Source organism: Hypomesus transpacificus, chromosome 22 (assembly GCF_021917145.1).
Source record: "Hypomesus transpacificus isolate Combined female chromosome 22, fHypTra1, whole genome shotgun sequence".
In the NCBI taxonomy this organism is placed as follows: domain Eukaryota; kingdom Metazoa; phylum Chordata; class Actinopteri; order Osmeriformes; family Osmeridae; genus Hypomesus; species Hypomesus transpacificus.
In genome coordinates this window covers 1,667,333-1,690,034 of record NC_061081.1, presented here as the reverse complement: position 1 = coordinate 1,690,034, position 22,702 = coordinate 1,667,333, and the positions used below count along the sequence as shown (strand labels likewise).

The following is a 22,702-nucleotide window of genomic DNA, read 5'->3' as shown; positions in this document are numbered from 1 at the left end:
TGAGAGAGCCGACTGCTTTGGCGGGACGATTAGTCAAGAGCTCTTCTAGACTAGTCTATCTACGTTTTGACAACTAGATAGTGCCGTTGTGTAAGTGGAATATACAATGGAAATCCCCGCAATCCCCGTCCAAAAAAATCTAACTTGAACAATAGGACATATGCACCTACACAACCAGGAAACAGATCCCACCAGGGATGGATGTCTGACATAGAGAAAAACGTGTTCGATCATGTTATGTAAGTTAGGGTTAAGTAAAGTAAAGTTGGCCTACTTCCTGGAGTGGAGTTAAAGTACAGGATCACAGAGCAGTGTTGTAGCTTCTGTTCAATATTTAGATTTTTGGTAACAATTAAGTTGATGAATTAACTGGAAGTGTTAGTTCTTTCACCATAATGGAAACAATGCTATAATTTTCTTAGGAAAGGTCCCAGGATGTGATGCCTGAACTATTTGTCTGACTATGGTCTCCCTCTTTAGATACCAAAGTATCTTGTGTCACTGAGACAGAAAGTGAAAAAGAAACCAGACACTCAGCCAAGAGATGAACTCTAGTTTTGCAACAGATGTATGGTGAAATAGGCCTTCCTGTCAATGTGTTTTTTCTCAGAAAAACATTTCTCAGTGTTTTTGATTGGCTGGTAGGTGGCATTTTACTAACTCTTGACAGCTCTCAACACGGCAGAAAACTTATTTCCGTATGCCTGCCCCTCGTCCATACATTTGATAAAGCAGGACAAGTTATCCCTTACTTCTGAGAATGATAAATACAAGGTGTTGCGTGAGAGCATGTCAACTGGTTGAAACGGCAAATGCGTGAGACATGAGAGCCCAGTATATATACTCCATAATGGCTCAACCATTAGAACTTCTGGGAATAGCTTTAATGTCTGAGCAGGCTGCAGTGGACTTCCCCTACTTAACCCTAGGTTATAGCTTTCTCTACGTCTACCCTCAGATTGACTGTACACGGGAACATTTGAGATTTCTCACACACATCTGTTGACATGTTCCTCTCAACTGTATTTTCTTAGTCAATATGGTAGTTAGAAATGAAGAGACGGTCTGAGATGTTACGTTTTGGAAACAATTTATTATCAATTACATATCAAAAATGCCCCCCCACCCCACCCCACCCCCCCCAGAAAAAACGTCATCACATTGAGAAAAGGAGCCAACCCAATTTCTGATGTTTACAAAGATGAAAGGGATGTTTATTTATTCTGTATTCATTTAATCAAAGTAAAAAAACAATGTTGCATTACAATGATCATAACAAACAGTTACACTTGGAGACAGTTAGCAGCTCACAGTACATTTGAGTTATGATATTGTCATGTATGTCCTTTGAAGAATGGAAACATGATTGCTACGTGCTTTGTCATGGGTACTGCACACATTTCTTTACACAAGCCTTTTCAGTGTATGTAAGGCATTCTGAAACCTACCACATCCATTCGACCACCAAGTGATAGGCATTGATGGACCAGTGACTCCCCGCAGGCTACTTATAAAGTCTTCAGTATTTCCTCGGTCACCAGTCAAACATAAACACAACACTGGCCGTCCAACACAATCAGACTCTTTCCTGGGCCAACACTGTTGTCCTCAGCTCCTCCTCAGAGAGCTCCGAACCTAGGAGGAGCTGTGACATCACTTCCTGAAAGGTCACATTCTGCTGTGTTTGCAAAGTATAATTCCACAGGCGGGTAAGAGGGGTCCTAGAGCTGAGCCATGGCCTTGTGGGCCCGGATACGGGCAATGTCTTTTAGGGGGAGGCTCGGACACGGCATATGTCAGTAAATTACAGGACGCAAGACCTGCTTGTTCAGTTTCCTGTGCTTTGGTCCCATGTAACTCTAACAACCCCCCCCCCTCCCATCCCATGTTCACACACACCCACTCCTATTTCCTATGAAGTTCTTCCACAACCAATGAATCACGAGCTCTGTTGTGGAGTGCCACAACACGCCTTCTCACAGAACACAGTGAGGTGTTCTCTCGCCTCCTCGTCAGTGGAACTCTCAGAGCAGCTCGTTCTCAGGACCTTTCTCAGGTTCTCCATTGGTTCCCCACCCACTGCACACACACCACAACAAAGAAAACATATTTCTTAACTTCCCTTAGGTTCTCCTCATTTAGGTCTGTCTCTACACTGGCTTCCTGTTTGACTCAATAACAAGGGTGTTTTACATATCTCTGGTATTGTTTACATATCTCTGGTATTGTTTTGTCACATCCAGTAATGTTCATGAACATTTATAGACTTTTAATCTAGTCATGTTAACACACAAACTTGTTTGCATCTGAGTGTATTGTACACAGCAACCAGAAAACTAAAATGTGATTCTTCTAGCCTGTAGTGCTTTGATGTGCAAAATGTTAATGTGCAAAATGTTGCTAGAAACTCGGGACAGCTTATGTATAACATTGCTGAACTTATTATGTAATCAAATACATTTCAAACTTTTATGTACTGTAACTGTGTTACAGGGTTGACATTACATACTGTCCACAACATTAAGATGTCCTGATATTTTTAAAACATCTGATATGTAAAACAATTCAATAAATAAAGTGATATTGTCCCCTCTGTTCAGTCACATGTGCGTTTGTGTTGTGTGTGCAACTCACTTGCTGCAACAGATGTGCCCTCCTCAGCAGTTCCCAATATATTTTTGGTGTCCCTTCTTAAACCTAAACACACACACACATAACACAGAGACAAATGTTTCAATAAACAAGATACATACTATTTGGAATGGAATTGTATTGGGCTTCCAACAGGTTTTTGAAAGATTACTTTCATCAACTGTACATGCTTTCACATTGATATAACTTAATTGTAAAAACTGTTCAGTCATTTGTTACCTCAAGCTGCCTTAAGCAAACTGCAACTTTTTTATTCTATTTTCACATCTCTTTTTTCTTTCAACCTCAGACACAGCCTAAAGGGTTAATATGTCACAATGGTGACAAATACCGCATGATTAAATCAACAAATGTGCCCACTCATTTACCGGATAAACAATTCCCCTGACACCAGTAATAGATCAGTCAGGGTGTTTCCATAATGCATATGTGTTTTGAAAATTATGTCAAGTCATGTTCTCCCATGTCACCAAGTCACATGGCATGTGAAGTCCCCTCAAATGTCCTGTGTCAAGCTAATCATCACGGCACCAATGAAAATGAAATACTTCTCCTACTGTAACTAATGCTGTGGAAAGCCCTTACTACAAACTCATTGCCAAAATGAAGTTGTCTAATAGGTCTGAATTCCATTTTGGTTTCCCTCCGTAAAAGGTGTCATTAAGTACCTTTGAAAGAGCTGTTTTTATGACAACCTGTAAAACCCCTCATCATACAAACTTGATTATTCAAACTCCTTAAAGGGTGTATTCTGACACAGTACAGATTACAGGATACAAAGACTACACAGGCTAACTGGTCTGTGTGGTCATGTGTGGTCATGTGCACAAGCTTGTTGTCGAACCTTCAGGGAACAAGCCCCAAGAGAATATGGTATTTTACAAGAAACCCATGGGTTGTTCTATGGTCACAGGGCAGGGACCTCACTAACCACACTAGGCTAGGAACAAGTCACAACAACACATTAAACACAGTAGTCAAATCAACCTAGTTTCTTTCAATAGGTTTACTATCTAATTGAAAGATTTATAATCTACTGTGTGTAGTTAAATCATAAAATGTTTTAGTAGCTACGGGAAGGAAGGAGTTCTGGTGTACAGCTTTACCTTTCTGTCTACTGCAGTACAGGAAGATTGTGATAATGACTCCAGCTATAACCAAACAAGGAACCACTATAATGTGAAGGTTGGAGTCTCTAGGAGGGTCCTGTATTTCATCTGTGAAAAATGGAGAAACAATCATTTAAGCACAGCTGTAAGATACTCTGTAATTCGTTTGTTGGTAGTTTTTTATATTTACAGTGTGTGTCCGTCTCTCTGCTAATAGTACTCAATGTCAATATAATATAAAAGTGTACCCTTGTGCTACAAATAACGTTTTTTCAAATGGTAAAATCCTGTTCTTTAGGAAAGTACATGGAGCAAAAAAACGGTATCAAAGTTGGAAAGTATCAAGCAGGAACGACATGACAGAAAACTTCCTCCCTCTAGAAGCTATCTTCTACAGCAGGTCTGATGATAAGTGTTCTATACACAGTCTGTTGTTCATTAATGGTCTACAACAAACAGTATTTCCATGGAAAAGCTATTCTCAGTAACGTACTAAATACTCCCACTTAATTTAATGCCTTTGAACACAGATAAACCCACACTGTCTCACACATACAGGACATTTGATAATGTTTACAAATGTTTTGTTCTGTGTTCCACTCCACTAAGGCACGACTGGGCTGTGCTAGGCTGGGCTGGGCTGGGCTGGGCTAGGCTGGGCTGGGCTGGGCTGTGCTAGGTCGGGCTGGGCTGGGCTAGGCTAGGCTAGTAGCCTGCAATTGGAAAGCAATTTAGCCTAAAGCCATTCCATACCTGGTATATTAAATCTGGCAGAGCGGGTGTTCTGCATACTCTTCTCCTCAAACACACAGGTGTAGTTATTCATGTCAGAGGATTGGACCTTCAACTTGCTAGTGACCTGGAACAGCTGTTCCAGTGTTCTGACTGAGGTCACATTGGATGGAAGCTCCCGGGCGGTTCCGTCCCTCCAGGTGACAGAGGCCAGAGGGTAGCCCACCGACTGGCATCCAAGCTCCAGCTCCCCACCCATCGTTGACCTCTCCAAGGTTTTGATGATCGCCTTATAAGACGCTATACAGAGACAGGAGAGTAGTCTGTGAGATCTCGTTCGCTCCATCCAGCTGGCAGAATACAACCGAATAAATCAAATTTGCAGTATTTTAGACACTAATCTTACCAAACAAAATATTGCAAACTCCCCAGTAGCTCAGACAGTTTCACTTTTAGGTTATTCCAAGAATTACAGGAAATAATTCTGGTGGTTTACTGGTAGCAAATGTGTTGTAAGTTTCGTGTTTTTAAATTGGAATCCACTCATAGGCCAATGTGAAATTTCTAATTCCACTTGAGAAATGGTTTTGAAGAAATATTTAAATCCTATTAACAATCATAATAAAAGATACTCCATCATGGGTCTGGGAGTGGCCTATATAACCCAGGAATATTTTCATAACCTCTGGGATTTTTTTTGTTTACCTGAGAGTGACTCACCTTTGACAGATAGTTCCGTCTGTTTATAATCTGCTCCCCCCTTCACCAACAGGCACTGGTACGTCCCAGAGTCGTTGATGCCTAGATGGGTGATCTCCAGCCTCGCTTGCCCCCTCGCCAGGTCCTCCGTCAGCAGCCTCGTCCGCCCACTAAACGACGGATCCTGGGTCTCCAGGTCCTCCTTTCCATGTTCCAGACGATACACTTCGAGGTTTTTACCGGGGCTGACCCGTTGCCAGACCACTGTCAAGTCACCAGTCCCAGGCTGGAACATGCAGCCCATTGTGACACTACCCTGGTACTGGGCCTGATATGACCCTTGCTCCACCTCTACTGTGAACAATGCTGGGAGGGCAAGCAGAAAGAGATGGGGGTGAAACACTGTCTGCATACCAGATATACAGCTGTGTCTAAGTTGTTCTATGCGCAACCTTTACGCAGAGGGTATATCAGTCCAAGGTGATAGGCCGAAATCTTACCTGAGACAGTCTGCCATAGAAGTGACATTAAAATAAATGGAAATAGCCTGTCCATCGAAAATCCTGTAGGATGAAAAATGTATGAAATGTTGAAACTCTTTTCGTTAGTTGTTATTTACCAGAAAGCATCCTGCATGTCATCGTCACCCGTACAAATCATTCAAGTAGTGTGGTGTCAGTGTCGATTAGGTCAGGTATTTCTTTGATTTTTAAGGCAACCTTTGACCCCTACTGAGTCAGAGATGTACTAAGCTACTAAAACAAGGATGTGGAGCCGTCAACAGGCACTTCCCTGGTGTGTGCTTCCAACGTGCACTGCACTACACAGTGACACACACAAGACTCCATGAAATAAAAAAGAAAACATTCGACTAAACCACTGTCCTGGCCGTTAACCTGTTTTCCTGCCTACTTCTCATTTCCTAACATCATATGAAATATTTTGAGAACTATAGCCATTAGGCAAAACCTGTCTACATTGCCAACCCTTTTATGCGAACGACCACAAACTTCTATTAAGTTAACAACGAATCAACACACGTCTTAATCACCAGCTGCATCACATGCATCACCACTGCACTGTTGACACACAGTCAGCAGTCAGCACAGAGCGACTCCGCTTTATACCGAACCAGCATGAGTCAGCATTCCAGTGAAAATAGGATCTGTTTCCTATTTCCTACATTAAGTTATGGTTATGGTGAAGTGCCCGGGCCTCATGGTGCAGCCGGTGAGTAAGATGTCGGTTAGCTGATTCGGTGATTCACAGATTACATTTAGTCATTTAGAAGTTGCTCTTAGCCATAGCAACTCACATAAAGTACAGGGACATTCCACCAAAGCAAGTAGGGTGAAGTGCCTTGCCCAAGGACACAACGTAATTTCGCATGGCCGGGAATCGAACAGGCAACCTTTTGATTAATAGCCCGACTCCCTAACCGCTCAGCCATCTGACCTCCAGTAACACATGCACAAACTAGTGCATGGATCGTGTCCGTGATGCCCGAGCCCATGATGTAGCTAGAGGGGGTGCAACTTAACAGAAGTAGTCCTGTATAAATCGCTGTAGCTTGACTATGCGGAGTGCTTACGCTGTCCTTGGTGCTCAACATTAGAAAAAAAAAACGAATATTTAAATAAAGAAGGTTGTTTTACTCTTAGACTAATTAATTTTATTGTAGGCGTATTTGTTCATTTGGGGGCTAAAAACAGGGACCTCCCGTGGTAGGCTACTGTTTTATTATCTACTCCACTAAATAAATCATCTTTAAAATGACATAGGCTATCTTGCAAGTTCGTCAAACTTTAGCCTACAGTTACTCAGCCCTGCATGGGACCTCTTCATGGGCAGTGACCTGCCTGTTAAAAGCTGCGCCTTTTATATCGCCTCAAATAGGCCTAGAGGTATACTTTTTTTCTTTTCTTTTGTCGCGTCCTAACAACTTCACCCGCTCTGAGTTATGCTGGGGACACACCACAGGATAATCGGGCCGATTTCGGCCCTTCCGACAACCTAGGTAACATATGTCCCGATTATCTTGATGGTTCCGCAGATTTTATCAGATGTTCCCTTGCAGGGCCGTAACTACCATTGAGGACACCGAGGTCGTGTCCTCGGTATTTTTTTTCGTATTTCTGTTTTTGTTGTTGCTTAAGACTCAATAAGAGAAAATGGCCATATTTAAATAATGTAATTTAAAAAAATTCCGGGGGAGCATGCCCCCAAACCCGTCTAGAAGTTCTGACTCATGACCTCAGTATTTTTTGGGCCCTGCGTACGGCCCTGTTCCCTTGGTGTGAGGTGTGTTAAGAGTGACCACACACTGTAGGAGCAAAACGGCAAAATCTAGGATTTTTTGTCCTCCTGTTTGTGGTCTCTCACAGTTATAAAATTTTATAAGATTTTTAAAATATTTTAGTGTGTCCCCAGCATTACACCTGCCAGATTTCAACTTCATTCAGTACCCGGTTCATGCCGGTGTCCGTGCGTCGTGAACCGGGCCCTGAATAAAGTTGAAATCTGACAGACATGACATATCCTGGCATTGTACAGAAACGTTTAACTTGCACAGGAGGTGTAGACTAGCTAATTGATCAATCATTTCCACCGGATTGATTCCAATTTATATGATTGTCTATTGTATTGTGCACTAATTTGTAATTTGTCTTCAATTAACTGGAAATTAATTGAACACTCGTGTGTGCTAGCACAGACGCACACACACAGTCGGATATCAATGTGATGCAAGCTGCTTACAGATGTGCAAATGTTGACACATTACCTTGAACGAGATGAGTAGGCCTAGCTTTTTAAATAAAAGCTGGAAATTGAAGATTGGTGACGCAAATAACTTCAGCCTTGTTTAAGATGCAACACCAAACGTTCTGCAAAACAATATGCATAGCATAATGTAGTGTGGTCACAGAGACGAATCTAAGGATATTTTAACAAAAACCTCAGCAAAAGAAATTCAATTCTCGTTAAAATCAATCTTAGTCAATCTTAATTGCACAAGCGACTGCAACAGTACTAATAAAAACACAATGAAATGTCCGACGCAGCTCGAGCATAATAACGGTTCATATCTTACCTTGTCAATAGACCCTCGGAAAAATGTGATTCTCGTCAGCGCATCAAACTTTTATCAGTTATTGCTCCGCCTCGAGCACAACCTCCCTTGAGAATTAAACTTGCTCTGGAGACACTGAGACGTCGGCAGTGGTTAACAGCTTTTAGTTTTTAAACAATTTAAGCAATACAGTCTATGTATATACGCTGCACGGTGCGCGGGTCAGTCTTCTGTTACTGTCACCTTAATTGTCCCTTTCATACACGCGGCGTTGATTCTCGTGTTATGGACGGGAACAAGGAAGTTGACTTACAGTAAATAAAAGGAGTCTTCCACATTGACCAAGTTACTGTTTCCTGGAAAATATCGAGGACGGCGAGACGAATTTAGGAAAGTTTGCTTATTCATTGGGATCTCCAAACGTTTGATTCTATATGATTAATTAGATTTATCTTCCGCCTGACTGGGCTGAAAATGAAGAAAAACATTAGGTCACTAAAAAAATACTCAGGACTCGATAGTTTCAACGACTGTTTGACGCTCATCTCTCACCACTGAGACAATAAAGTCTGGTCTTAAACATATTGTTATTCTATGGCGTTCTAGACAGTATAAGGTCACGTGGTCCAGTTGTCCTGTTTGATTTATGTTTTTATTTATTCTGATTTATTGTGGCGTGTCCTATTTGATTGGTTGACAATTTTGTACAGCACTTTGGTCAGCATTGGTTGTTTTTAAATGTGCTATAAATAAAATGTAGGCCTACTTGACTTGACTAGATTTTTACAATGACTGGAAATTCTCTTTATGACTTCTGTTTATAACTATGTTTTTGGGATTCGTTTTATGGTTACCTGAAGTTGCTGCCAAAACAAATATGGACTGTTAAATTGTTATTGTTAAGCCCTCGTGTTTAAACTTTGTTCTGACAGAAAGCGCACGAAGAACAATGTATCGATGGACTCGTTTTTAAAATATTCTTTCTCTATAGCATTTAGTCTTGTGCCCTGTAGCTTTTCTTGTCATGTTTATGAGAGCACTGTGAGACGAAGCCCCATTGTGTTTGTATGGGGAAGGTAGATTAGCTACTTCAATTACGGGAATCAGTTGTTAAGAAGGAGTGGTCATCAGCTATTTACCAGCAGTTCGAGAAATCAAAGCCAATGATGATGGCTTGGCTTGAGCTATCCGATACTGTTATACTATAGGCTATAGCCTATTATGCTGATGCGAGAAAGGAAAGGAAATGCTTCGAGATAAGGTGAATTCGGGTAATCTGGTTCTTTTTGCACATTTTTTGCATGCATTTTCTCATCGGAGCGCCCCGATTAACAAATGTCACCCTTTCTGTGACACCACACCAATCACGTTTTGTGATTTCAGTCACATAACATCCATGCAGACTCGGCTCCAAAGAGGAATTAAATGGGTGGGCATTGTTTTTCACACACTGGTGGGTTATTGCTGGGTTATTTTTTCTACCCAAACGCTGGGTTGAACCAGTTGGGTCATTTACGCTTACAAAGCATGTATGAGTCAAAATAAGAGCAAACCTACATATTCTTCAGGAAAGTGTAGCCATCTTGATATTTAATTGATATACAACTCAGACAGAATTATGACACACTTATTTATCCTTTAACAAAATTATATTTTGAGGGGGTACAGCATTCCATTTGGGTGGGCATTGCCCGTCAATGCCCCCCCCCCCCCCCCCTTGGATCCAAGCTAAACGTAGAAAGTTCTGTGGACTAGACATTGTCATAGCAGGGAAGAAAACGCCCTGGAGTTTAGGTGCCCCCACATCCCAGATTACCCGATTTCACCGTAAAACCAGGCAAGACTCCAATGCAGGGAGATTATTGGATGAGAATATTTTTTTAACAGTTTTTGTGACCTCAGCTGAAACTCTACATAGTTTAAAATGACCATTGGCAACTGTCACTCAGCAGGTTGGATGTAGCTAGTGCATCCCATGAAACAGTTAACCTGTGGTTGAACTCGTCTTGAAAAAAAACTGGACACAGTTCTGAGTCGCATATTTCTAATCGGAATAGTTAAATACGCGGAGTGTACAAGGTATTTACCGTTATATAAAAAAGGAAACCGTTTTTGTAACTTCTTTACAAAAACATTAGTATTTAACGTTTAAGCCTATGTAGCCTGGGTCTATCTTCCGTGTAGTACTGAGACTGAACACTAAGGGGAGTCATTCTATAAATGTATTGATAGGCTGGTTCAAACGGAATCCAAAGCTAGACTTAACACGGTTAAACAAAATACACTATTGTAAACGGTCTTTGGTTAAGGCCGTGTTTACCTGTTTCGTGGTAATAAATGGTCATTTTTTCATTACTCAATGATTTTTTAGCAACTCCAACGCGCCGGTTTTCCCGTTGGCAGAATGGGACCAATGAGAAGACACGCTTAGGTTGTATTTGGCGGAGCCCACCGTCAAGCGCTGTCAGTTTGGAAAGTGCAGTGACCATGCCCTTGGAACTTCAATGAAAACACATAACTACTTTTTAGCAATATTAAGTATACACCTGCAAAATTCAAGGGGTATGTAGTGGAAACACGTTGTAAACTATAAAGTATCTATACAGAATCTAACTGTGGATGTTGATTATAGCTTGTTACCACTGTCCTTTCATAGTACGGCAGGTTGCTACAAATAGCTAGCTATTGTACTTTGCTACTGTACTATCTTAACTCGTAACTGGAAGTTCGCTGAAAGTATCAAGCTGTCAAGTGGCGTAGCGAGCTACCCATTTACTAGAATAATATTAAAGTTGTCCAACCATACGCGCCGGCGGCAGGACTAGGTTGATTGGCTGGCTATGAAAACAAACCAAAATAGTAGCTTGCTAGCGAACGCTAGCTAGCTAAATTAAAATGAAGCCTCCTCATTATGTGTATAGTAAGCCATATGCGTAACAACAAAATGATCTCTCTTTCTCTGTCTTTCTTCCAACCGTCAGCTGAGATAACACCATCATGGGGTTCCTGCTGTCTAAATCCATGGACCAGAACTTTCAGAAGCAACAGGAGTTCATGCTGCACAATGCCAGACTTCAGGTGAGCCAGGTTTGACTCATTCATGTCTGTATGCAACTGATAAAACGGAACTACCACCAGGCTGTGGGCCCCTACACACCCAACACTGGGCACAAGCTGGCGGCCAAAGTTCAAGTAGTTAACACATAAATAAAACAAATGTTTGTTTGTGGGGGGGGGGGGGGAGTTATGCATTAACTTAAACATAAACGTTACATGTGTATAAGTCACAAGTCGTTATGTATTTTTCTGGCAAAAAATAGAGTAAGGGAAATCTGGTGTTAAAATGTTATATAAATAGTTTTCTTTATTGATGTTCCTGTAGAATGTAGAAGCCTGATCAGCTTCCATTCACCTCTCGGTGTGAAAAAGAAAATCCACTTTTTTCTTCAATGTATCTATACCAGGGGAGAAAAAGCATTTCTTTTATACATTCCCTTCTTTTTTTGTGGCCAATTTGAGTTTGATTCATTCTTAACCCGCGAGGGAATCATCACCTGCGATATGCAGCTCTCCCTAGCCTGCTGATGTAGTTACCAGAGAGCAGAGCGAGATGGCCACGGGCATGCCACACTTATTAACCACTCCAGAACATATGGGTTTGCCTTCATACCCCTAGAACTCCACTGTAACTGTACCAAATGATGAACAACGACCAGGCTCCCTGGCTTCTGTAGTGAGAGCGGCAGTGACTGAGTTGGAGGTATGTCTTCCTGGATAAGGTCACTGCGATGAGTCACAGGCAGGTTTGTGCACTGGGGCATTTATCTGAGTTATGTTTAATATCGGGGGTGGATTCAGTTAATCTGAATCGTATTGATTCGGATGTCTTTCCATTGATCTCACTTCACACGGAGGTCTGCTTGGATGTACGTCGAGTTCAAATGTGGACACAGCCTTAATTGCAGTCTCATTTCGTGTTGATAAGGATCGTCTTGATCTACGTGTGAAGAATGGGCTCCTTCCACATGATCAATGACGACTTTGTGTACGACCAAGGCTGTATGAGGACAGATCGATGCTGCCGTCCAGCGCGGCTGCCCGTCTCCCGGGCCGTGTCGAACGGCCTCTCGTCGCGTGCGTGTGTGTGTGTGCGAGGTGAAGCGACCCCGGCCGTGTGACACGTGCGCCTCGTCTCCGCGCGTCCTGCATTAAGATGTCAAGGCCGTCGCACGACTCGGCGGACGCTCCTTTCATGCCGTGTCAATCACGGCTAATGACGCGCTCGTCGCCGTCCATTGTGGTCGGGATGTCGACGGGCTCCGCGGCCGCGTCGGAGACGGCCGCGTCTTGGGTGAATGTGTCTCCGGGTAATTGGAGGTTCAGACATTTTCGACGGGTTCAATTAGAAAAACGTGGGAGTGGACGGCAACTTGATGATAGGGTTGAGGAGGTTCTGGTGTGACGCTAACATGACAGACCCTCTGGGCTTGTCTTCCTTTATGACCTTGACTGACTTTCACCTCATTGACGAAAAGGCTGTATTAGTATCGTGTAATGTGGTTACAGGTATCACAACAGTCATGCCAGAGGGATTTGACACGTTTTGTTACAGGAGTTGGATGGGTTAGGAGCAAAGCAGAAAAGGGGGCAGAGGTTATTGGCGTGCTGACTGCACAGGCTGTCTGTTTGCTCGCCTGTCCGCCTGCCTGCTTTCCTGGCCACCTTGCTGTCTGTCTGTCTACCCGTCTGACTGTCGGCTGGGCAGCCTGCCGTGTCACTGTCAGTTTTCCGTCTGGTTTGCCAGCCTGTGACCTGGCCAACTCCTCTTCTGGTCGACCTTTAGGAAATGTCAGTGAACATCCCTCCGTGTATGCTGCTTCCACCTCGACACCTCGCTACGACTCTCCAGCTCTCTCTCCACTCTACCTGCCCTCCATCCATACCTCCCTTCCCCCACCTGCTCCCCCCCGTCCTCCCCCCATCGCCCTCACGTCCCTCAGTCCTCATTCATGTCACCGCGACACGATTACAAAGCAAACTTGCACTCCCAAGTATTGCTTGGTGAAACTTGACTTTGGATGGTGCTGGGGTCGAAAAGAGAAAGGGCGAGATTAGGGAAGGGGGAGGGAGTGAAATGGAGAGAGAAAGAAGAAAAAAAGAGAGATATAAATGTCTTTCTCAGTCTGCCCCCTGCATCTAGTGTTTTCATCGCCTCACACACACAAACACTAGTATAAAAGTGCCAACATACTGGAGATTGTAGCGTTGACCTCCCCAGTTCTTCTGAATGGAAAGTCAGATATAAACATCTAACTTGCCTTTCTCTTAACGTGTCACCTCATGAAAAGACAAGACGCTCTCTCCGGATGTTCTGGCTCTTTAGAAAACACATTACCCCTTATCTAAACTGCACATCATCCTTCACTCCCTACTTCCTTCCTTCCGGAAATGTCTGCCTCCTAGAGGGGGCGGGGCCATCTCTTGGGTTGGGGTGGCACTAGGGGTGATAGAGTAGGGAGGGGTATCAGTGGCTCAGCTCTGCGTCACACAGTCAGCTCCTGGTTAAAATACTGCTGATGAGAACTGCTGCCTGTCTGATGGTTATCAGAAGAAAAGATTATATCCCCCCCCTCTTCTCGTGACCTTGTTTGGACTATATGTGACGTATACTGTGTGTAGACATCTACCAATGAGCTCTCACCTACACACGCGCCCCATCCTCACCCCCACATCCTAACTTCCTGCCTCTCGGCCAATACGGAGGCCAGGGAGGCTTTGGAAACCTGCCTGTGGCGGTCTGAGATAAATGGTTCATGTGTCCTCAGCACCCTTGACCATGGGGGGGGGGGGGGGGGGGGGGGGGGGCGTTGATCCAGGTCCACTTCTCTCTGCCGGTGGCTGAACAGAGATGTCAAACCGTCCTCCCCTGTCTCCCTGCCCAATCTCTGCCCTCCTCCCTTGTCTCCCTGCCCAATCTCTGCCCTCCTCCCCTGTCTCCCTGCCCAATCTCTGCCCTCCTCCCTTGTCTCCCTGCCCAATCTCTGCCCTCCTCCCCAGTCTCCCTGCCCAATCTCTGCCCTCCTCCCTTGTCTCCCTGCCCAATCTCTGCCCTCCTCCCCTGTCCCCCCTGCCCAATCTCTGCCCTCCTCCCCTGTCTCCCTGCCCAATCTCTGCCCTCCTCCCCTGTCTCCCTGCCCAATCTCTGCCCTCCTCCCCTGTCTCCCTGCCCAATCTCTGCCCTCCTCCCCTGTCTCCCTGCCCAATCTCTGCCCTCCTCCCCTGTCTCCCTGCCCAATCTCTGCCCTCCTCCCCTGTCTCCCTGCCCAATCTCTGCCCTCCTCCCCTGTCTCCCTGCCCAATCTCTGCCCTCCTCCCCTGTCTCCCTGCCCAATCTCTCCAATCTCCTCCCCTCGCTCCAGCTCTCTTTCGACACCATATCTCCATCCTTGGGTCTTATTCACTTAAAGCCTTTTCAGGCCAATGACTCTGTAACGCTCCAAGAGCGTTCTAGAGCGTTTTTAGAACGCTCTTAAGAAGCTCTTAGCGTTAAGAGCTTCTTAACGAGTATGGGAAACCCGGCCATTGACTCCACTTAGCTCCCCTGAGCGCCATGAGCAAAAGACCCTTGATTAGGAAGTGAAACAAGGTCAAATAAAATGCATATGGTGACATTTTCTTGTTGAGTTGCCAGAATGTCAAGGGGACTCACGTCAAGCATCTCTCCTTTATCTGCCAGTGACACACACACCTCAACACACACACACATACTGATTAGGCCGCTTGGAGCTCACTAGCTCTTCTATTGATTGGCTAACAATTCTAATGGTTCCAATCAAACTCGATAAATGGCACAGTTGGTCGCATCAACAGAAGTGTGTTTTTCCAAGGTATCGTTGCGTACTCTCAGAAGGGTGATTGTTATTTTAATAGGTAGCTTGATTACTGAAAAGGTCGGCGGCCGGTGTACATTGTAATTTGGACATTGTTCAAATGGTGTCTCATATGCTTTCATATGATGCCATGGGCTTATGACGCCATGGAACATGAGAGAAAAGAGCTATTGAAATAATGGCAGTGACAGCCTATAATTAGTCTCTCATGAGCAGCTAAATGGCGTTTTAGTCTTTTGTATGGTTCCTACAGTGAAGTCAGCCTCTACCCTTGATATGCACGTTGCTTATAACATAAAAAAAAAAAACAATACCATCTTTGACATCTGACTTTTTCAGAAACAAAAAGCTCTTGTTTGAAAAGTCAACCGTCTTCTATGTCCTGCAATGGCCGTCACAAAGAAAGAGGAAGCTGGGAAACAGGAAGTGGCAAGTACTCGAGGTCAACAGGAAATGGTGCAGACAAAGAGTCAATCAAGTTGATGTACCGCAAGTCACCCTCAGATAGGAAGGGCCTGTCGTCTTTAGTCCTTTAGGAGTGTGGCTTGGACGTCAGTCTGTCTGCAAATAGGTCTTTTTGTCCTTGATGGAATTGTTAATGAGATCATTCACCTGAGCCTTACTCCATCCATCCTCTGACCGTCTCCCCACTTACGATGTTGTCCACCCCTACCTCTTCCTTACACACACACTCCTCGTCCTCACACACACACACCACAAAAACAACCACGCACACCGCACGCACGTGTCCCACCACACGCACACAGGCACCACACAGCGTCACAAGCGTTGGGTGTTAGCGAAGCGTGTCTCCCCAGGGTGTGTGTGTGTGTTTGGGGCGTCAGTGTGTAATAGATGTCTCGATCATCCTCCTCTCCTCTCGATCTTTGTCAGCATTGTCCATGCGCTCGCCACCCCGGCTGTTAGATCCAGAGTCTCTGGAGACCATTGTTCTGGAGACTTAGCTTGTTGGTACTGAGGTTCTCTTTGGTTCTGTTGAATCATGTTGTCTACCAGTTGTCAGTTGTGTTCCAAAGTGTTTTCCGTTGATTGTGAGGTTCTGTGTTCGAGGTCGTTTCGATGCCGTTTCAGTGTGGGGGTTTGTGGTGTTTTGGTTTCAGATGGAGCGTCAGATCCTGATGCAGGACCAGATGAGGGAGAGGATGGCGGCCATGCAGATTGCCTGGTCCAGAGAGTTCCTCAAGTACTACGGAGCCTTCTTCAGTCTAGCCACGCTGGGGCTGACCGTGGGGTGGGTCGCACACGGCCACTCGCTCTTTTCTCTGCCTCTCCATCTCTCCTTAGCTCTCTCGCTCTTCCTCTCTCTACCGGATCTTTCCCTCTTTTTTTTCCACCACTCTCTTTCTCCCCCCCCCCTGTCAGAGAGGCAGGCAGTTGTGTGACGTCACCACAGCACAGGTACAGGTTCAGACGCCACGTCTCAGTCACATTCATGTGAGGTCATTCCTCGCCAGGTGAGGAGACTCAGCCACTGAGCGCCCCCTCCCCCCCCCCCCCCCCCCCCCCCCCCCCCCCCCCTGTGTGAGGTAGCTGCTGCATGCGAGGCGTTCACAGATACAAACCCTCACAGATAACGGACCACTAGGAAAGGTCAGTGGTCTTGACATCAACACCCCTGGTTTATTCACACCAACAACGGTGTGTTTGTGCATGCTCAGGTGCTGCTGCTGCTGAGAGGCACAAGCCTTGGTAGGTGTTGGTACCAGGGTTCATTCATGGCCAAAAGTATTGGCAGTGGCACATTTTGTATTGGCAAAGTTTGCACCTTCATTGGCCCCAAAAAATGAACATGATCACAAAAACCTACAGTTCACAGTTTGTGGGCCCAGTTAACATAATTACAGTCCCTAACAAGTTTCAACAAGTTCTAGTCAGGTCAAATCCCGCTATCATTCTGATTGGATTATGAAAGCAGATTGATTGCTATGAAGGGGGGACTCTTTGCATATATTGAATGTTTTTGCAAATAAAAGCCTTTAAAACTTATGAATTGCATGTTATTGTTTTCCAGACTGACATAGAAAAAATTGTAAAAATGATCTACAAATACTGAACCAGCAAACTTTACAAAGTCACTGCCAACACTTTTGCCCACGACTGTACTTACTTTGTGTGTGTGTGTGTGTGTGTACCTGCGCCCTCCTCTCAGTGCAATAAAACAGAAGAGGCCGGCCTACCTTGCTCCCCTGGTCCCTCTCAGCTTTGTGCTAGCCTATCAGATGGACATGGCCTACGGAACGTTAGTCTACCGGATGAGGGGTAAGACAGTGACTATTACCCACCCTTCACCAACCACCTCCAGTACTATGTCGTTTCATAGCAGGGTTTGGTGTACTGTATCCAACTCTTCTGTCGGAATCGATTGATATTGAAAAAGGAGGAATATCATGAATAGCAGATGTATTTGTGTGTATATTTGTTTGAATGTGTGTGTGTGTCTCCAGGTGAGGCAGAGAGCATCATGGCCTCTGAACACGATCGTCTGCCCATGCCCCACGGGACTCCAACCTACGAGAGCATAGAGAAGGCTCGCCGTGCTCGCAGTCACCTGACGTCACTCCTGGAGAAATAACGCACACCTGACTTGGGGTGGGGTCCGTGGAGCCAGCCATCCAATCAGCACAGACCCCAGCACCTCCTTCCTTGAGGATAGGACGATTGATTGGTTCACACCTTCATTGACAGACAGTCCCAGTACCAAGCACATAAACAATGAAAGAGATGAGCTGCAGGAGTTACTGTTCATATATACAGGAGCTGCATACAAGTCATGCTAAATTAGAATCATGTCACTGAATCATTCGTCCAGTACAGAATTAGAATTAAGTTATTGGTATTGTCCTAGTTCTATTCTGTCCAATGGTATTACATGTATATGGGTGCTGATACTTATTATATACAGTACTGGATACAGTAAATATTATACTGCAAAATGGAGGTCACTGGTCATGATTGTGACAGCCACAATGTGTCACCACTTTGGTAGCAATATGTGCATTAACAGTGAAAAGTATGCTCCGTAAATTAGCCTACAGTTGCCTTTTTTGTTGAATTATTTAGGAAAATATGTCATTGGGAATGTGATTAGCACCCATGTTCTTTAAAAACAAACAACACTATTTTTTTATTCTATCATGTAGGCCTACTTTTATAATTTGCCTACAGAAGAGAAAAGCCCAAATGACCGTCTATAGCTCTTTATGTATACATATAGAGGCAGGGAAAAATCTGTTTCCATATTGTCTGAATCTTCCATGATGTCAGGTCATTGTATGATATGTACATACTGTGCCTTTTTAAACGAATAATAAAGTCAATTTCAGAGGGTTACTGGTCTTTAATTCCACCCGACACCAATGCAAAGCCCTGTTTAGAATTCAATACCATAAATGCCAAAGCCTACCTTCTCTCCGTGACAAAGTCAACCATAGATGAGCTTCGAACCACAGATCTCCAATTTAACTTTGGTGAATTCAAATGTGCTTCACACAGGTGTCTGTGGCCCAGTGTTTATTAGATCAGATGTTCTCTTCCTTACCGCCTTTTCTGTAGAAGAACCTCCTAAGCTGCGTGAGCTGAGGAAGTAAAGCACGTGAATATTAGGTCTCAGGTGGAACTGGCGATGTGCTCCAAGCTACAATGTCTTAACACGGCAAACTGACCTTTCTCTGTTTTTCCGCCAAACGGAAGAAAAAACTCCACGTACGTCATTATCATCCATCGAACTGGCAGAGGGGGAGTGTGTGTGTGTGTAATTGGGGGGAGGGGGGGGGGGGGGGGTATGGAGAGATGGAGTATCATGACTCACAGTTTGGTGAGGTGTGGACTATATAAGATGAAGCTGTGGCAAACCAAACATACCTTAAAAACAATCGGCGTTTGAGAAGAGGCTGAAGAGGCAGAATTCTTCCAAGTACCGAGAAGGAACATCAGCCAACAGCATCTCAGGACAGATCAAGTCCAAGCGCAAAGAGCATCGCACTTTGGGCGAGTTGTAGTTTCAACGTTCCTTCAAAGCGCATCAACCAAGTTTCTTAGAATGCTCCTCAGACTCACGTCCGTTATTCTTGTGTGTGTAGGTAGCATGTTGACGTGTGTAGGCGCTCAGGGCGCAAGCAAAGTCATTTTACCGAGAGACTACGGGGTGAAACTGTGCGGTAGAGAGTTTATTAGAGCCGTTATCTTCACGTGCGGCGGGTCCCGTTGGAAACGTTCCTTAGAGGAAGACTTGGGTGAGTGTTTTTTTTTTATTGCTTTATTTACTATATTTATGCACTTGAATAGGACACACTCTTGTTTAGGTATTTTAACAGTAGCTTTTCAAAGGTGAAAACATGTTAATCTTCAAAAAATGTCAATAGGCCCACCTGTTAAAGAATACATACTGAGAATATTTAAAATGCTATAATACAATTATTATACCGTAAGGAGTAGAAGAAAACAATCGCCAGAAACGTTGTTGGCCTAGTAATGTCTTTGACCACGGACTGCTCCTGTGATAACCTCATTCAGAGATCAGGGTCCGTAGAGTGAACAGTTGTGTTTAATGAGCAACTAAGTGAGTCACTGGAGTAACTGAATGAAAAAAATGCTGCCACTTAAAAATAAATTTTTTCCTTCTCTTTTCCACAATATTTCCCTTTGCTTGCCTTGATCAATTTTTTGGGTGTCAAAACCCTTTATTAAAAATGCAATATCGTGATTGATTCTTAGATGGATGCTTGCACCTTACATGACCCTCTCACACTTTAATTACTGGATTAATTGACTGATCAAAGAGGTGACTCTGACCTGTATCTTCCTTCCTCCCCCTCCCTTAGACCCCTTCCATCTCAGCTCCTACAGTGACATCACAGAGGGTGGCGACCGACTGTCCTGGGAGCGTGGCATGGAGATGGGGGCTCCCCAAGCCGAACGCTCTCCTCTCCAGCTCCCGTCCTCCTCCTCCCCCTCCCTGGCAGATCTCCTGGTCATGCTGGGGGCGGCATCAGAGCCCCGTCAGTCACCGGCGGACATGGACCCCATTGATGTGCCCCAGGTGGCAGCCATGATGGGGGGCGGGGCCGGAGAGCAGGGGAGGAGCCCCACCCTTTCTTGGCCACGCCCCGACAGGCGAAAGAGGAACTTTTCCCTGGGTGTGGCGGGCATGTGTTGCAACCAGGGCTGCACCAAGAACGACATTGGCCGGTTGTGCTGAGACTGGGTAGGGGGGGATACGAGGAGGAGGTGGGGTTTGACTCCTACTGGGGAAGCGCCCTCCCATTCTAGTACACATAGGTTCTAATACTCACACTAACTAGAACGCATGGTCAGTGTTATATTAGTGTGCTAGTGTGGGTGCTGTAGGACGTAGCCATGTTTGTGTTTCTGTGAGTTTGTGTTATAACATATCTGTATAGTTTCACTGTTCTGGACAAAGCTGTGTTCCTATCAGGACAGTACATGATTTTGGTTTGTTCATTTCTGTTGTGACAGATTGCTATACACTCCCATTCTGTGATTCATTATCTGTCACGTTTTTGGCCAGCATTAAATGCTTGTTTTGCTGAAAAGCAAAAGCATTGATGTTACCCTGTTCTGAAAAAAATGTAGTTTATATGCGAGAAGCATACACATGAATGATGTCATGTGTATTCAAATCTGTACAAAAAAGAAAACCTAAATAAATACCATTATGTTAACCAAAATAAATACCATGTTAACCATTAACTTTTTGACATCACTGGGTGCTTGTTACAAATCTTTGTTATTCTGGCCCTGTGAAAAAACAGCAGGGACTGAATTATAGATATGAACTCTATCCAGCTATAGAGATACCATCCTAAACTTAGTTTCATTGCAGAAAAAAAATGGTGATGTCAGTGGACCACTGGAGGCCCCCTGTACAGCCCATAATGACTCTGAAACTAGACCCGAGGGCTGCAGGTAGACAAAGTAACTGTCGTTTTACCAGCTTTAATCTGTTACCTAAACAACGGTTGCAGGCCACGACGCTGTGTTAACGACCCTTAAATAACATAGAAAACATATTTTAGTGATGTGCTGTCCAGGTGTGGCCTGGAGGTCCTTGGCAGGCCTGTCAGAGCCACCAGAGGGAAGAGGGAGGCTGGAGATGAAGCTCTGTGTAGAGACCCCTGTGGAGGAGAGGAGGAGGGAGACGGCAGAGCTGGAGATGAAGCTCTGTGTAGAGGCCCTGTGGAGGAGAGGAGGAGGGAGACGGCAGAGCTGGAGATGAAGCTCTGTGTAGAGGCCCTGTGGAGGAGAGGAGGAGGGAGACGGCAGAGCTGGAGATGAAGCTCTGTGTAGAGACCCCTGTGGAGGAGAGGAGGAGGGAGACGGCAGAGCTGGAGATGAAGCTCTGTGTAGAGGCCCTGTGGAGGAGAGGAGGAGGGAGACGGCAGAGCTGGAGATGAAGCTCTGTGTAGAGACCCTGTGGAGGAGAGGAGGAGGGAGACGGCAGAGCTGGAGATGAAGCTCTGTGTAGAGACCCTGTGGAGGAGAGGAGGAGGGAGACGGCAGAGCTGGAGATGAAGCTCTGTGTAGAGGCCCTGTGGAGGAGAGGAGGAGGGAGACGGCAGAGCTGGAGATGAAGCTCTGTGTAGAGACCCTGTGGAGGAGAGGAGGAGGGAGACGGCAGAGCTGGAGATGAAGCTCTGTGTAGAGGCCCCTGTGGAGGAGAGGAGGAGGGAGACGGCAGAGCTGGAGATGAAGCTCTGTGTAGAGACCCCTGTGGAGGAGAGGAGGAGGGAGACGGCAGAGCTGGAGATGAAGCTCTGTGTAGAGACCCTGTGGAGGAGAGGAGGAGGGAGACGGCAGAGCTGGAGATGCTCCCCACCAACATCACCCAGAGATCCATCTATATCTCCACACCACTGTCAGCTAACCCTCAAGAAGCCCTTTGGCCCTGGGATTTTCATATTCTAGTAGACAAAATACCACACAATTAAAATGTAGGAAAGATTTGTGTGTGTGTGGGAGAGAGAATACCTCTGCAAGGAGTTATGGAGGGATAATTATTTTAAAAGTCAATACATTATTAGATGACAATCATTCAGGCAACCCACGTATTTCCAGGAAATAGAAAGACCTTTAGTTTAAACCAGTAATACTCTTCATCATGAACAGGATCTCATGAAAAACACAAACAACAGATGAAACACGATACAGAATTCTTGTCGTCATCGCCTCCATCCAACAGCATACAGAGCTTCACAAAAACACGCCTCACACACACATAGAAAAACAGACACATTAATAGAACAAAGAACAGAAATATTCTGATTCATTTCAAAGGCTTCCTTCAGACCTGCAGCACACAGACAAACATGGAAAATATAAATCTCATCAATGACCATGCATCATACTCTTCCAGTAGAGACGTGTGTGTCAGGGGCAGTTCCAACAAGCTTGGACTCCCTTTCCTGTAATGCAGCAAAGAAAACTATGACAACAATAATATTTAATGTAACTGGCCTCTCTAACAGTACAACTGGCGCCAGCTTGCCCCCCCCCAGCTTGCCCCCCCCATC

At 44.9% G+C, this 22,702-nt stretch overlaps 3 protein-coding genes across 5 annotated transcripts; 2 read left to right on the top strand and 1 right to left on the bottom strand.

Annotated features, from left to right (window-relative positions):
- Window positions 1–1,150: 1,150 nt before the first annotated feature.
- Window positions 1,151–9,922, bottom strand: LOC124484073 (programmed cell death 1 ligand 2-like). 3 transcript variants are annotated; one of them, XM_047044785.1, is made up of 9 exons: window positions 8,576–9,922; window positions 8,284–8,397; window positions 7,975–8,077; window positions 5,693–5,755; window positions 5,214–5,558; window positions 4,515–4,793; window positions 3,759–3,869; window positions 2,635–2,697; window positions 1,151–2,079 (listed from the first exon to the last, which is right to left on the bottom strand). In XM_047044785.1, exons 4-9 carry the CDS (start codon window positions 5,745–5,747, stop codon window positions 1,940–1,942), a joined length of 993 nt encoding a protein of 330 aa, XP_046900741.1. In that variant the 5' UTR covers window positions 5,748–5,755; window positions 7,975–8,077; window positions 8,284–8,397; window positions 8,576–9,922; the 3' UTR covers window positions 1,151–1,939. The 3 variants fall into 3 exon arrangements, with proteins under 3 accessions (XP_046900741.1, XP_046900740.1, XP_046900742.1); XM_047044784.1 differs by having other exon boundaries at window positions 8,284–9,922; XM_047044786.1 differs by lacking the exon at window positions 7,975–8,077 and having other exon boundaries at window positions 8,284–9,922.
- Window positions 9,923–10,358: 436 nt separating this feature from the next.
- plgrkt (plasminogen receptor, C-terminal lysine transmembrane protein) lies at window positions 10,359–18,524 on the top strand. Its single transcript, XM_047044804.1, has 5 exons — window positions 10,359–10,824; window positions 11,244–11,340; window positions 16,274–16,404; window positions 17,323–17,432; window positions 17,618–18,524. The coding sequence occupies exons 2-5, from the start codon at window positions 11,260–11,262 to the stop codon at window positions 17,743–17,745; spliced, it is 450 nt and encodes a 149-aa protein (XP_046900760.1). The 5' UTR covers window positions 10,359–10,824; window positions 11,244–11,259; the 3' UTR covers window positions 17,746–18,524.
- Window positions 18,525–19,032: 508 nt separating this feature from the next.
- rln1 (relaxin 1) lies at window positions 19,033–21,996 on the top strand. The gene is made up of 2 exons (XM_047044798.1): window positions 19,033–19,405; window positions 19,994–21,996. The coding sequence occupies exons 1-2, from the start codon at window positions 19,213–19,215 to the stop codon at window positions 20,368–20,370; spliced, it is 570 nt and encodes a 189-aa protein (XP_046900754.1). The 5' UTR covers window positions 19,033–19,212; the 3' UTR covers window positions 20,371–21,996.
- Window positions 21,997–22,702: the final 706 nt, after the last annotated feature.

Excerpts from the sequence above, each read along its gene's own strand:
- LOC124484073 (XM_047044784.1), bottom strand. The coding sequence starts at position 5,747 with ATGGACAGGCTATTTCCATTTATTTTAATGTCACTTCTATGGCAGACT. Across the intron at positions 3,870-4,514 it reads TGCCAGATTTAATATACCAG|ATGAAATACAGGACCCTCCT; the intron begins GTATGGAATGGC and ends CATTTTTCACAG. Across the intron at positions 2,080-2,634 it reads GGGCACATCTGTTGCAGCAA|TGGGTGGGGAACCAATGGAG; the intron begins GTGAGTTGCACA and ends GTGTGTGTGCAG.
- plgrkt (XM_047044804.1), top strand. The coding sequence starts at position 11,260 with ATGGGGTTCCTGCTGTCTAAATCCATGGACCAGAACTTTCAGAAGCAA. Across the intron at positions 11,341-16,273 it reads TGCACAATGCCAGACTTCAG|ATGGAGCGTCAGATCCTGAT; the intron begins GTGAGCCAGGTT and ends TTTTGGTTTCAG. Across the intron at positions 17,433-17,617 it reads GTTAGTCTACCGGATGAGGG|GTGAGGCAGAGAGCATCATG; the intron begins GTAAGACAGTGA and ends GTGTGTCTCCAG.
- rln1 (XM_047044798.1), top strand. The coding sequence starts at position 19,213 with ATGCTCCTCAGACTCACGTCCGTTATTCTTGTGTGTGTAGGTAGCATG. Across the intron at positions 19,406-19,993 it reads TTCCTTAGAGGAAGACTTGG|ACCCCTTCCATCTCAGCTCC; the intron begins GTGAGTGTTTTT and ends CCCCTCCCTTAG.